This window comes from Castor canadensis, chromosome 16 (assembly GCF_047511655.1).
Source record: "Castor canadensis chromosome 16, mCasCan1.hap1v2, whole genome shotgun sequence".
Lineage (NCBI taxonomy): Eukaryota > Metazoa > Chordata > Mammalia > Rodentia > Castoridae > Castor > Castor canadensis.
In genome coordinates this window covers 18,267,980-18,282,188 of record NC_133401.1, presented here as the reverse complement: position 1 = coordinate 18,282,188, position 14,209 = coordinate 18,267,980, and the positions used below count along the sequence as shown (strand labels likewise).

The window sequence follows — 14,209 nt, the reverse complement described above, 5'->3', positions numbered from 1 at the left end:
TTGCCTAGCATGCACAAAGCCCTGGGTTCAATCCCCAGCTCTGCCAAACAAGTAAAAAGATGAGTCGGAGGAAAGAAGTTGGTGAAATGACTGTAACAGCAGAGTTTCAGGGGACTAAGTCCAGGATTTTTCGTCTGCTTCTTTGCTTTGGCAGTACTAAGATTTGAACTTAGGGCATCACGCTTGCTAGGCAGGTGCTCTACCACTCGAACCACTCTGTTGAGCCCAGTTTTAAATGAGTTCTTGTGCACAAAACGCTGTCAAACAGCATCCCAAGCTACAGAGAAATCTTTTCTGAAAAGAGTTAATTGATTTCACCAACCTCATCAATGTTTTATTTTAAGAAATTGTCAGCAGTCAGGCACCAGAGGCTCACACCTGTAATCCTAGCTACTCAGGAAGCAGAGATCAGGAGGATTGAGATTCAAAGCCAACCTGGACAAACAGGTTGCAAGACCCTATCTTGGGGAAAAAAAAAAAACCTTCACAAAAATGTGGAGTGGCCCTGAGTTCAAACCCCAGTACCACAACAAAAAAAAAAAAAAGGAAGTAGTATAGATGTTACTGGGAGGTTACTGGGAGTTTAATGGGCATAGAGTTTCAGTTTGAGGTGATGAGAAAATTCCAGAGATGGACGGTGGTGGTGGTTATATAACTGTGCGAATTATTTCATACCACTCAACGTTGTACTTCAAAATGGTTAAGATGGCAAATTTTACATTCCGTATGTTTTATGACCATTTTTTGCTTGCTTATTTGTTTGTAAAGAGATGGGGTCTCACTGTGTTGCCCAGGATTCCCTCAAACTCCTAGGCTGAGGTAATACCTCCTGCCTCAGCCTCCTGAGTAACTGGGACTACAGGCATGTGCAACTGCACCTGGCTTAGAACTTTTTTTTAAGTGGCTTTACTCTGTGTGGAATGCTAACAGGAAATGGGGATCACTCTGATTACCTTACCCAGAAGGTGAGCAGGTGGTGTGGTGTCACAGCCACCTGTGTAAGGACAAAAGCACTCATACCAGGCAGGATGGCGAAATTTTGATTTCTTTTGTTTTGTTTGAGACAGTGTCTCGCTATATAGCCAAAGCTGACCTGGAACTCACCATCCTCCTGCCTCAGCCTTCTGACTACTGTGATTACAGGTGTGAGCCACATGCCCACCAAGGATGGGAGGGATTTGAATGAAGTTCAATTCTGGAATGAAGTAGAATTTCATTCAAATGCTGGTGTCATCTGTGACTTGGACAGTGTGCCTGTTTCTCTCTGTATTCAGAGGCAATTATTGGCCACAAAACCAAAGGTTGACTTCGCCTATTTGTGGTTTTTTTGTTTTGTGTTCTTTGTTTTTGCAGTACTGGGGCTTGAACTCAGGGTCCACACCTTGAGCCACTCCACCACCCTTTTTTGTGAAGGGTTTTTTTGAGATTGGATCTTACGAACTATTTGCCAGAGCTGGCTTTGAATGGTAACCCTCCTGATCTCTGTCTCCTGAGTAGCTAGGATTACAGGCATGAGCCACTAGCACCTGACCCTATCTGTGTTTTATGAAATTATTTACATCCAACTGCCTGTCGGGGGTTATTTCTAGCATTCTCCCAAAACATCTAAAGGCAGCTGAGACCCCCCTGGAAGTTCTTATCAGTACCAGCTGTCTGACCTTGGGCAAAGGCCTGGCTCTCCTTTCCTCTGGGCTCAGTTTCCCCACCTACATGATGGGATTATCTGAAAGTTTGTCCCACAAGGCTCCTGGGAGCACTCAGACATCTTTTCTCAGACAACTTCTCAGGAGTTTCTCCTCAGGGCAATGTCACAGGAGGCCCTGCCTAGTACCCACCCTGGAGAGATAGAGATTTACCTCCTTACAACCTCACTCTGGCCAGGACAGTGGTATTCAAGGTTTAGTACACAGCAGAATCACCTGGAGGGCTTGTTAAAACCTAGCCTCTCAGGCCTCACCCCTGCAGCTCCTGACTCAGGAGGCCGGGTAGAGCCTGAAAACCAGTATCGCTAATGAGCTGGAAGGTGATGCTGGCTTTTCTGAGAACCAAGGTTGGAGACTGCAACCCTCGCCCTCCCACCCCTGCCCTGCCCCCACTCTGGCCTCTGCCTCTGTTCCATAGTGTGGCATGGTCAGGGACCAAAAGAAGCAGCAAGCCGGTGCTAGTGGCTCACACCTGTAATCCTAGCCACTCAGGAGGCAGAGGTCAGGAAGGTCTCGGTTCGAAGCCAGCCCAAGCAAATAGTTCTCAAGACCCTATCTCAAAAAACCCAACACAAAAAAAAAGGGCTGGTGGAGTGGCTCAAGATGTAGACCTTGAGTTCAAATGCCAGTACCACAAAAAAAGAGAGAGAGAGAGGGAGGGGGAGTGGAGGGGGGAGAAAAAGGAGTAAGTAAAAACTGTAAGATGCCAGGCACTTTTGTAAGTGACCTGCATTTATTAGCCAGAGTCCCAGCTGGCTGCATCCCCACCTGTAGGCCACTGCACTCTCACCACCCCCACCCCACCCCTTGACCCCGGATGCCCAGTTCCTGGGCCCCGTCCCTTCATTCCACGTGAGTTCTGTGAGTTCTGTCTCTACCTCTCCCCTCCTGAATCTGCCCTCCTGCCCCAAGGTGTCCAGCTTCCTAATGTAAATATGTGTTTTTTATTTGATTTGGTTGGTTTGTTGTTATTTTTGTTTTTCTTTTTCTTTTTCTTTTTTTGCCTTTTTGGTTTGGTTTGATTTTGTTTTGTTTTGTTTTGTTTTGCAGCAGTAGGGATTGAACTCAGGGCATCTCACCTGCTCTGCAAGGTGAGCCTGCCCCCAACTCTCAGTATGTTTTTTAAAATCACCTATCCGGGGCTGGGGTGCCCTAGATATATTACATTATATTTATATTTATTTTTTATTTTATGTTTTATTGTTGTTCTTACACTCATTTTCTTGACTGAGGATTGAACCCAGGACTTCCCGCATACAAGCCATTACTTGAGCTATGTAATTATGCTGTGTCCCCCTTCCCTCCCCCACCATCAACTGAATGTCGCGTGGGGCTGGGGGAGGGGAGGCGGCCAGTTAAAGCAGCTGTCTCCTGGGAGTCCCCTCCCCTATGGGTCCCAGTGTGAACTTAATCCCCACTAATTCCCCTGCCATTCTGCTGAGGCTGGCCTGTTGTCCTAAGAGGATTGGAGCATTTGCTAAATTAGTCCTGTCCAGGGACAGAGGCAACAGCTTTGGGTGGGTGAGAGTGGGGTGGGGGGGACTGTCCAGAGACAGGAGGGGCACAGTGGAGCAAGGGGAGAAGAAAATTACATCCAGAAAGACCTACGAAGGAAGAAATGGAGAAGAGACTGGAGTAAAAGATGAAAACATGGAGGCAAAAAGAAAATATCCAACACAAAAAAGGGCTGGAGGAGTAGTCAAGCTATAGAGGGCCTGCCTAGCAAGTGTGAGCCCCTGAGTTCAAATCCCAGTACTGCCAAAAAAAAAAAACATGGAGGCAAGCCAAGCATGGCATTGCACATCTATAATCCCAGCACTCAGGAGGCAGAGGAAGAAGAGTCATGAGTTTGAGACACTATCTCAAAAAAAAAATACACATACAGAAGTAAGTGAACAAGTTAGGCCCGCCTCACGTATTAACAAGTAGTACCTGTTCCTGTCCGTTTTTTTCCATCCAACTTAAGGAGTATATCATTCCTAGCCTATAAAACTCATCCAGGTTTTAGGGTACAGTTTGATGAATTTGTGCAATTGTATAGTCATGGAGCTATCATCAGGATCAAGACAGAGAGCTTTTCTACCCTCGTCCCACGCAGAGGCAACCTTGCAGTAACTCCCATCCACTACTCCTCAGCTCCTGGTAACCTCCTGCTTTCTGCCCTAGAAAGCTTCATCTTCTCTAGAACTTCATGAGTGTGGGATTATGCAGTTTGTGTGCTTCATGTCTGGTTTCTTTCACTTGTATTGGGATAGTCATCCATGTCATTCTGTAGGCTAAAAATTTGTCCCATTTTCTTTCTTTCTTTTTTGTGGTACTGGGGTTTGAACTCAGGGCTTTGAGCTTGCTAGGCAGGTGCTCTGCCACTTGAGCCACTCTGCCAGCCCAATTCTGAATATGTCTGCTACTTTAAAAAAACAAAAAACAACCAGGCACCAGTGACTCACGCCTATAATCCTAGCTACTCAGGAGGCAGAAATCAGGAGGTGACAGTTCAAAGCCAGCCCAGGTAAATAGTTTGTGAGATCCTATTTTGAAAAACCCTTCACAAAAATAGGACTGGTGGAGTGGCTCAAGGTGAAGGCCCTAAGTTCAAGCCCCAGTAATGGAAAAAAAACTTATTTATTGGCAGCACTGAGTTTTTTATTGTTTGTTTTTCTGGTGGGTCTGGTGTTTGAACTCAGGTCTTTACATGTACAAAGTAGGCACTCTATTGCTTGACCCACACACCTCCAGTCCATTTTGCTCTGGTTATTCTGGAGATAGGGTCTCAAGAACTATTTGCCTAGGCTGACCTCGAACTGATTCCTCCTGACATCAGCCTCCCATGTGGCTAGGATTACAGAGATGAGCCACCAACACCAAGCCCAGTACAGGGGTTTGAGCTCAGGGCCTCGTGCTTGCTAGGCAGGCGCTCTGCTACTTGAGCCACTCTGCCAGCCCAATTCTGAATATTTCTCCTAAATCAAATAACATATGTTGAATATTATGTTTGATTTCTTGCATGAATAGACTTAATATCACTGAATTATGTACTTTAAAATGGAAAAAAATGACTTATGTTATAGTGTTCATATTTTACCACAAAAATTACTTAAATAATTAAGCATTTGCTGAGCTCTTACCATGTACCTTTTTGGTACCAAATAGTGCAGTGCAATAACTTCATCTCTTTCTCTTGAGGTTAGGTCTTCACAGATTTTACCACCTAGCAGGTGGAGAAACTGAGGCTGAGAGAAATGTATCACACAATTTCAGATGATCAGCCAGGCTCAGACAGCAGGTCAGTGTAACCCCATCAGTCTTGTGTCCTTAAAATTCTTACACTGGGATCCAGCAACTGGGAACAACCAAGCTGAGAAACAGGACTTAGAACTGGAGAAAGCCAGAAACAAAGAATAGAGAGAGGAAAAGAAGGAAAATTATGAAAGTGAGCAAAAAGAGAGGAACCTGGGGGAAAAAAGAAAAGAGATCAGGAAGAGGTGAAGGCTGGGGGCGGGGGTCTCAGTGATACAGCACTTGCCTAGCATTCATGAGGCCCAGGATTCAATATAAGCAGAAGGAAGGAAGCGGGGGAATGAAAGAGAGTTCTGATTAAAGCACGATATTTTCATGTCTGAAATAACCAAGGTGAAACTCCCTTGAACCATCAATACACACTTTAAAAAATGAAGGACTGTCAAGCGCCGGTGTCTCATGCCTATAATCCTAGCTATTTGTATTTGTGTAGGAAAATAGAACAATGAAACCTGTTGAAATTGTTCTAAGAAGGAGTGAGGGAGAATAACGGAGGAGTGAATCTAATATACATTGTAAGCACATATGTAAATGTCACAATATATCCTCTCCTGTGCAACTATGAAGGAAGGGAGGGATAGAGAGAAAGAGAGGAACGGAGGGAGGGAGGGAGGGAGAGAGGGAGAGAGAGAAAGAGAGAAAGAAAGAAAGAGAGAGAGACAGAGAAAGAAAGAAAGAAAGAAAGAAAGAAAGAAAGAAAGAAAGAAAGAAAGAAAGAAAGGGCGAGCCAGGCACTAGTGGCTCATGCCTGTAATCCTAGCTACTCAGGAGGCAGAGATCTCAGTTCAAAGCCAGCCCGGGAGAATAGTTCATAAGACCCTATCTCAAAAAAAAACCATCACAAAGAAAGGGCTGGTGGAGTGACTCAGGTGTAGGTCCTAAGTTCAAGCCCCAGCACCATAAAAAAAAGAGAGTGAAAGCAAAAAAAAGAAGGAGGAGAGAAAGAGGAAGAAGGAAAAGGAGAAAGTGGAAAAGGAGGGAGGGAGGGAGGGAAATGAGAGAGGATCCAGGGAGAAGATGGAAAGGAAGTGGGAGACATGAGGTGTAGAAGGTTGGTGGCTAACGAAGTCAACTTTCCAAGAGCTACTGTGGCTCTAACTGCTGGACAAACACTGTTCCTTTTCTTTTCTTTTTTTTTTTTTTTTTTTTTTGCCGTTTTCTGCTTGGCGCTGGGGATGAGCCCAGGACCTTGTGCATGCCAGGCAAGCGCTCAGCACACAAGTTCTCCTTTAATCCCCACATCAGCCAGTTAGGCAGGGAGCATTTTATCAGCTCCCAGGTAGAGAGGGACACTGGGACACCTGGTAAGGCAACACAGGGGGCAGAAGCTATCTGTTTGGTCCTGGAGTCCACATTCCATCTTAAGTGGCTTCAGAAAGACATAGAGAAAAGCTATTGAGAGACAGGATGGTCTACAGCCATACCACCCTTCACACGCCCGATCTCGTCTGATCTCGGAAGCTAAGCAGGGTCGGGCCTGGTTAGTACTTGGATGGGAGAGACAGGATGGATCCACACCCCAGGGTCCCCTTGATCTCTCACCCGGTCTGTTCCTCCAGGGAAAAAAAATGAAAAACAAAACAGTGATCCAGACTTTAAATGATTTTTAATTGATTTTAACATGTGGATGACAAGGGAAGGGGGAATTAGAATGTCTGTGAGTGGGAAAGGAGAGGACACAGAAGATGACACCTAACGAGCGAAGTCCTGTCCTCTTCCTTCCGTCCTCATTTGTGTTGTCACCCAGCCTTGTGGCTTTAGCAAGTAGGAAGTCTGCCATCCCCCCATGGGGACCTCAACTGGCCCAGGAAATGGAACTTGGAACATTACAATGGAGATCCAGCTCTTCATTCTGTCCATCCCTTACAGACGTCTGCATGACTCCAGCATCAGGGTCTCTTGAAGTAAGACCTGTGGACCTGTGCCTGGAAGCCCTGAGCCTCTAGAACATTCCATCCATCCTTCAAGGACTTCCCAATCTCAACATCAAGCTTGCTTTGAATATTTTTCGAAAGATACGATGTCACCAATGAGTGGGGAACTCCATTCATTCCTGCCAGAGTCCCCAGCCTCTAGCACAGCCAGGAAATGTCTGCAGAATGAGAAACTAACACTGGATTTTGGTCCCCACTTTTGCAGACTCAGGACCCAAGGCTGTCTTTTCCCTGTCCTTGCCCTGTGTGTTTTGTCTGGATTCCCCCAGCCTTAACCCCAACACCTATTTTCTTCCTGTCACACTTTGTGTCCCACACTGGACTCAGTCACTCCTAGGTTTCATGTCTCAGAGCCCAACATGACTCAAGTCCATGAGAGCTGGACCAATTGCATGTTAACTAAAACCTTTCTGAGGATCCTGGGGGGAGGGACCCAGGCTGAATGCATCTCTCCTGGCCAGGAGTCAGAAAAGTGACCTGATTCCTCCCAGCCTCTCTTCCCTCCTGACCTTGGGGGACTCAAAGTCTCATGAGCATACAGTGTGCGCACATCTCTGCCCAGTTTCAAGTTCAGTGACCTCAGGAAGATAGCTTGAAATCAACCATGATGGAAGTATTTACACCACCAAAATTGACAGGCGCTGCAAATGGAGCTTTTCCACTTCCCCAGAGATCTGGTTGTTAACCATCTATCAACCACTACCTTCCTGCCCCACTTCTTCCCCATCTTGCCTTGCAAGACCCACTCTTTGAAGGGTGCTTGGCTCCTGCCTCCCTCATCCAAAACTAAAAAGAGACCTCACCTTTAAGGCAGCAGGGACCAGAGCACAAAACTTCTAAGCTCAATTTTCCCGTACCACAGTCAAAACTGAAAATAACCTAAGAGAAGAGAGGTGTCCTCAAAATAGAGGAAATGCATTTACACCCTGTATTTACAGGTGAGTCTGCCTGGCTCTTGTCATTAAGAAATGACCACAGCTATGGTTGGGGCCACCCATGTAATTACCCCAATTCCACCAATGTTTGGGTGAAAAATCCCTTTAGAAAAATCCCAAAGTGCCCAGTTCTGGTGGCTCATGCCTGTAATACTAGCTACTCAGGAGGCAGAGATCAGGAGGATTGCAGTTTGAAGCCAGCCCAGGGAAATAGTTCAAGAGATCCTATCTCAAAAACAAAACCATCACAAAAAAAGGCTGGTGGAGTGACTCAAGGTGTAGGCCCTGAGTTCAAACCCTAGTACCACAAAAGAAAAATTAAAGTAAAGCTGGTCACGGTGGTGCATGCCTGTAATCCAAGCACTTAGGAGGCTGAGGCAGGAGAATAGAGAGCTGGAGCCCAGCCTGAGCCTCCTGAAACAAAAGGAAAAAAAAATACAGATCAAACAAGAAACCTATCTTCCATTCCTCCATCAAATATACCCCCATTCCCAAAGTGATGATGAGTCAAGGAATGACCAAATGCCTTTAAAAAGAAACTAAGAAGAAATAATTATAGATAGATAGATATCACATATATTAATGTGTATCAAACAATCCTCTAAACCTACCATGTAAGCATGACATTTGTGAGGTGTGTAAAAATTCCAAGTTACTTCTTTTTTCATTTCTTACTTATTTTTTTTTTTTTTGGTGATACTGAGGTTTGAACTCAGAACCTGATGCTTACTAGGCCTGGTCCCCAACCCCTTTTGCTTTAGTTATTTTTTATGTAGAGTCTCAAGTTTTTGCCCAGAAAGCCAAACTTGGATTAGGGTCCTCCCACCTATGCCTCCCATGTAGCTGGGATGACAGGCACAAGCTACCACACGAGATCTTTATTGGTTGAAATAAGATCTCCTTAGCTTTTTTCCCCAGGCTGGCGTGGAACCTCAGTCCTCCAGATCTCCATCTCCAGAGTAGCTGGGATTACAGGTATGTGCCACCACACCTGATTCCATGTTACTTTTCTAATGTAACTGTATAATTGGCCTAAGATTTCCTAATGGAACCTCTAGAAAGAGAGGTTCTTTGGAATTTCTAGAAGGATCCTAGCCATATGCTACAAAAGCATCCACATGGAGAATGAAGGAATGGAGCCTCCCTCCTTGTTAGCTCAAGGCAAGTGACTTAAACATTATCCTCAGGTCAACACCAATATTGGTTTGCTTTCTCCTAGGGGCAAATTCTCAGCACCAGTTTCTGAAGTCTAGGACTAAGCATCTAATATGCCAGTCACAATCCTAAGAGATGGTGACAGGCCCAGGAGAATTCCTGAGACATGATGCTCTGCTCCAGGGGAGGAGAGAGAAAGGGGTGGATTGTAGAGCTAAGCTGCACCTGAAGCCAAAGTGGCCACAGTCTTTGGTGGGATCGCTACTTCCTTTCACTCTCCCAGGCCTGCTGTCCCAGCATCTGAGTTGTGAGGAGACAGACTGAGATGAGACAGGGTACCGAGGAGGTTGGACAGATTGAGGGAGAGTCACTTCTACAAGATCTGAAACTTCCAGGCACTCTGATCCTTGTAGTCCAGAGGGTCCATGGGGTTGTAGGTGAATTTCCAGGTGCCTGTGGGATCCTTGAATTCCAAGCTGTCCACGGGGCTGTAGGCGCCATAGCTCTGGCCTGACAGAGAGGTGGGAGACTGGGCCAGGGCGGGCCCCACAGATGGGCCCGAGAGGGGACTGAGAGCAGGACCTCCCAACTGGGGCACCATGGGAGACAGGTAGGGATCCAGCCCACTGAAATAGGAGCTTGAAGACCCATAGGCTGAGGGAGAAGAGCAGAAAGCAGAGGCTGGGGCGTAGGTCATGGCATAGGGGGCAGAGGTTAGGGAGGGCCCCGAGGCCACTAGCCCAGCCCGCTGGGCCTCAGGCAAAGGGGACTCTGAGGCCGGACTCCAGATAGACACAGTGGCCACCGCAGTGGTAGGGGAGCCTGAGGGACCTGGAAGAGGGGGGCTGTAGGAGTCTAAGATGCCCAGAGGCTCAGGACAGACATCCGTGGCAGGCCGCGGGGATGTGCCCACCTTCCTCTTGGCTGGGCGAGCCTTGGCCTGGCCCCCTGGGGGCTGCTGCTGCTGCTTCTGCTGCTGTCGTTGCTGTCTGCACTTGGCCCTGCGGTTTTTGAACCAAACCTATAGGGGAGAGGGAAGGTCAGGGTGGGTAAACGAATGGCGAGACTCTGGGGAGAGGTGCTAGGGTCACATGTCTCCATATTGCAATGGGGCATCTGTTCATCCAATGACTGCAGGTCTCCACTCAATCATGCATGTGTGTGTGTGCATATGTCACACCTACATACACTCGTCCATCCACCTGATCATGCACACGTATGTACTCACACATGAATCATACTCACATATCATACGTGCATAGGATCATACAAGCATACATATATACCTCTATCCATTTGATCATCCACTCATCCATCCTTGCAATTGCATATACACACATCCGTGCACACACTCACACTTGCATTCACGTCCATCCAATCGTGTGGGTGCACACACACAGTCATACACACGTGCACCAACCATGAATACACACACTCAGCAACATGCACACACTCAAACAGGCATTCATCCAGCAACTGTGTATACATACATATATATGCATCCAGCAAGCCTATGGGCACTCATCGATCCTTCTGTGTGTGTGTGTGTGTGTTGTGATGAGTTTTCAAGATAGGATCTCTCAAACTATTTGCCTTGGCTGGCTTTGAACCTCAATCCTCCTGATCTCTGCCTTCTGAGTAGCTGGGATTACAGGCATGAGCCACCAGCTCTGGGCTTCATCTATCCTTCTATTCATACATGCATACAGTCATCTAGCCACCTATCCGATAGTTCATGCATATGTACATATCTGATCATTCAAGAGCTAGGGATGTAATTCCGTGATAGAGCACTTATCTGGCATGCACAAGGCCCTGGGTTTGATCCCTAGCACCACAAGCACACACACACACACACACACACACACACACACACACACACACACACACACACTTCTCTCTGTCCACCCATGCCTTCAAACAGCTGATAAACATCCTTTAGAAATCTTGTACTACTTTAGGGTTACATCAATTCATTCTGCTTGGGTGAGGAATATTACAAATAACCTTAAGTCAGTAAATCATATACTATTTTAGAAAATGAGAGATACTATGTAAGAAAATTTGAGAAGGAGAAAGAGAAACAGTAGCCTTGGGGTGCAGGGAAAGATTATAATTTAAAATGTTATGGTCAATGTGGGTGTCTTTGACTGATGAAGTCATTTGACGATTAGCAAATTTGAACAAGGTGATAAAGCCAGTCCTGTGACTATGTGGGAAATAAGCATTGGTGGTATAAGAACAGAACGTGCAAAGGTCCTGAGGCAGGAGTATATTTGGCAGGCCCTGGAGTGAGCAGTGGTCAGAGTGGGAAGAGGGGAGGTGGATGACATAATAGGAGTGAGGGATGCTTTGGCTAATTTGTGCTCTCTCCTCCCTCCACTGTGGGTCTGAGGAGGAAACACAGAAGGTCACAGGGAAGGTCAGCAGGGCCCGGGGTTCAGAGCATCCCACCTGCACCCTGGACTCAGGCAAGTTGATCTTGAGCGCCACCTCCTCGCGGGCGTACACATCTGGGTACTGGGTCTTGGCAAACAGCGCCTCTAGCTCCTCCAGCTGACTGCGGGTGAAGGTGGTCCGTTCCCGCCGCTGCTTTCTGGGGGCGCCTGTGCCAGAACAAAGGACACTCAGGTATCTCAGTCTGCTGGTGTCAGGCCCTGGGGCTAGGTGGGACATCCTTTCTTGGTGTCTATTTGCCTAAACAAAGGGTGACACCTACTCCCTGCCCTTCTGCACCTTGCAGTGTCCCCTTGGAAAGTGGGGGGTCCACTTTGTAATTCATGCCTCACATGGAGGGGACTGGCATTAGCCCCATAAGAACAAATGTATTCATCCCTCTTCTAAAATTTCTCTTCCTTCTTTTCTTACTTTCCTTAAACTCACATTGCTCCACATCCCAAGTACTGGGATTACAGGCCTGTACTACCAAGCCTGGCCACCTTCCTAAATTTCTTGGAATGTCCATATGTCCTACTTCTCTGAGGGACATATAGCAGTGTTTTGCACTTGTGTGCAATGTGTTGGAGACAAACACATTGAGCAGGTGTTTTGGCCCCAGACTCATCCCCCACCAAAAGTGCCTTCCTCCTGAGAGAAAAGGACCCCAGAGGTTCCCAAGAGATGATGGCCAGCCTGAGAAGGCAGGTGGACAGTCCACACTCACTTGGGTAGGGAACAGCCTGGTGCATCAGGTCCACACTGGGGCCACTCAGGGCCAAGGCATTGACCGAATAGTGGGGCCCCGGGTTCATATACGCCATCATGATCTTCAGAGATGCTGGGGCCCAGGAGAGGGGCTGCAAGACAAGGGGGTGTCACACAGTCACCAGCTGTTTGTTGCATGGTGACAACAGGTCTCTTATTTGGGTTTTTGGTTTGGTTTGAGTTTCAGTTTTGGTTTTTGAGACAGGGTCTCACTACATAACCTAGGCTGACCTGGAACTCATGACCTTCCTGCCTCAGTCCCCCAAGTGCTGGGATTACAGGTGTGTACAACCACACCAGGCGTAGGATCTCTCCTTTGAAATGTGACCTTGGCCATTTATCTCACCTCCCTGAGCCTCACCATCCTCATCTGTGCAATGCATAAAGCTGTCTGAGTTTCACTGAGAGTGTGGGAGGCCGAGATCTGACGCCATCATGAACTCATAACCGGAAGTTCTTATTCCTGCTCCAGTCTTCCAAAAATTTGATCCTGCTAGGCACCCCTTCTCCAAAAATTTTTCCTTTGGTGACCACAGCCTTGTGAATAAATGGAGAACAAAGATGACCAATAATTCTAGATTGCTCCGGGACAGAGGAGTGTCTTGAGATTTGGGACTTTCAGTGCAAAAAAATCCAAAGCAGTCCCAAACTGGGAATGGCTGGTTACTAATGGAAGACCAAATTAAAATAAGAAGCCAGGCACCACAGCTCACACCTGTAATCCCAGCTGTGTGGGAAACTGAGATGTATAGAATTGAGGTTAGAGGCCAGCCTGGGAAAAAGGTTCTCAAGTCCCCATCTCAACAAATAAGCGCTGTCATCCCAGGAACACAGGAAAAATAACCAAAGCAAAAAGAGTTGGGGTGTGGCTTAAGTGGTAGTGAGCCTGCTTTGGAATGGAAAGGACCTGAGTTCAAATCCCAGTACCACCAAAAAAAAACAGGGTGGAGCGTGGCTCAGCGGTAGAGAAACAACCCTTGGGTTCCAGCCCCAGCACTGCAAAAAAGAAAAAAGAAAGAAATACTCGATGAATGATAACCTTCTATGATCATTTTTGATCCAAAAATCAAAGTGGCAAAGATGGAAGAGGCTGCTAACACACGTTGGCCTCGGTGCGGAGAAGCGGGCACTCTGGCAGGTCTGTGACAATCAGCACAGATTGGAGCCAACTAGACTCAGCTATCAAAATTAAAATGCCAGGTCCTTTGTTCCAGAAACTTGCCTTGGTTGGTACCTCAGTCAAAATGGAAATGACACTAGCATTTTGTTGGTTTGCTTGGGGGGTTTGGTGGTGATGGTGGTTATTTGTTTGGTTTGGTTTGATTTGGCTTGGTTTTGAGAAGAGAGTCATGCTATGGAGTCCGGGGTACCTCAAAGTCTTGATGCTCCTATGGCTTCCTGAGTGCTGGGATTGCAAGTGTGCACCACCATGCCCAGCTAATAATAATAATAATAATGGGTTTTTGTGTGGTTTTTTGTTGTTTTTGTTCTGTGGTGCTGGGGTTTGTACTCTGATCCTACACCATGAGCCACTCCACCAGCCCTTTTTTGTGATGGGTTTTTTCAAGATAGGGTCTTACAAACTATTATCCCGGGCTGGCTTTGAACCGTTATCCTCCTGATCTCTGTCTCCTGAGTAGCTAGGATTACAGGTGTGAGCTCCCAGAGCCCAGCTAGTGCTTTCTTTTGTTTTGTTTGGAGGGACTGGGGTTTGAACTCAGGACTTCACACTTGCACAGCAGACACTCTATCCTTTGAGAGTCCATTTTGCTCTGATTATTTCAGAGATGTCTTGCAAACTATTTGCCTAGGCTGTCCTCAAACCTCAATCCTCCTCATCTCAGCCCCCCAAGTAGCTAAGATTACAGGTGTGAGCTACTAGTGCTTGGCTCATAAGGTGCTCTAAATAGCTATTGGTGACTGTTGGGTTTTGCCCAGGCTGGCCTTGAACTCTGGAGGTCAAGTGATCCTCCTGCCTCAG

General features: G+C 46.9%; 1 protein-coding gene across 1 annotated transcript; it reads right to left on the bottom strand.

The window, feature by feature from the left end:
- Positions 1–9,231: 9,231 nt before the first annotated feature.
- On the bottom strand, positions 9,232–12,297 carry LOC109696547 (cone-rod homeobox protein). The gene is made up of 3 exons (XM_020179626.2): positions 12,188–12,297; positions 11,479–11,630; positions 9,232–10,045 (listed from the first exon to the last, which is right to left on the bottom strand). The coding sequence occupies exons 1-3, from the start codon at positions 12,285–12,287 to the stop codon at positions 9,398–9,400; spliced, it is 900 nt and encodes a 299-aa protein (XP_020035215.1). The 5' UTR covers positions 12,288–12,297; the 3' UTR covers positions 9,232–9,397.
- Positions 12,298–14,209: the final 1,912 nt, after the last annotated feature.

Bases quoted from the DNA above. Each gene is read 5' to 3' on its own strand.
- LOC109696547 (XM_020179626.2), bottom strand. From the start codon at position 12,287: ATGATGGCGTATATGAACCCGGGGCCCCACTATTCGGTCAATGCCTTG. The intron at 11,631-12,187 runs GTGAGTGTGGAC...GTTCTGGCACAG, and splicing joins CCAGGCTGTTCCCTACCCAA to GCGCCCCCAGAAAGCAGCGG. The intron at 10,046-11,478 runs GTGGGATGCTCT...TCTCCCCTATAG, and splicing joins TGCCTGAGTCCAGGGTGCAG to GTTTGGTTCAAAAACCGCAG.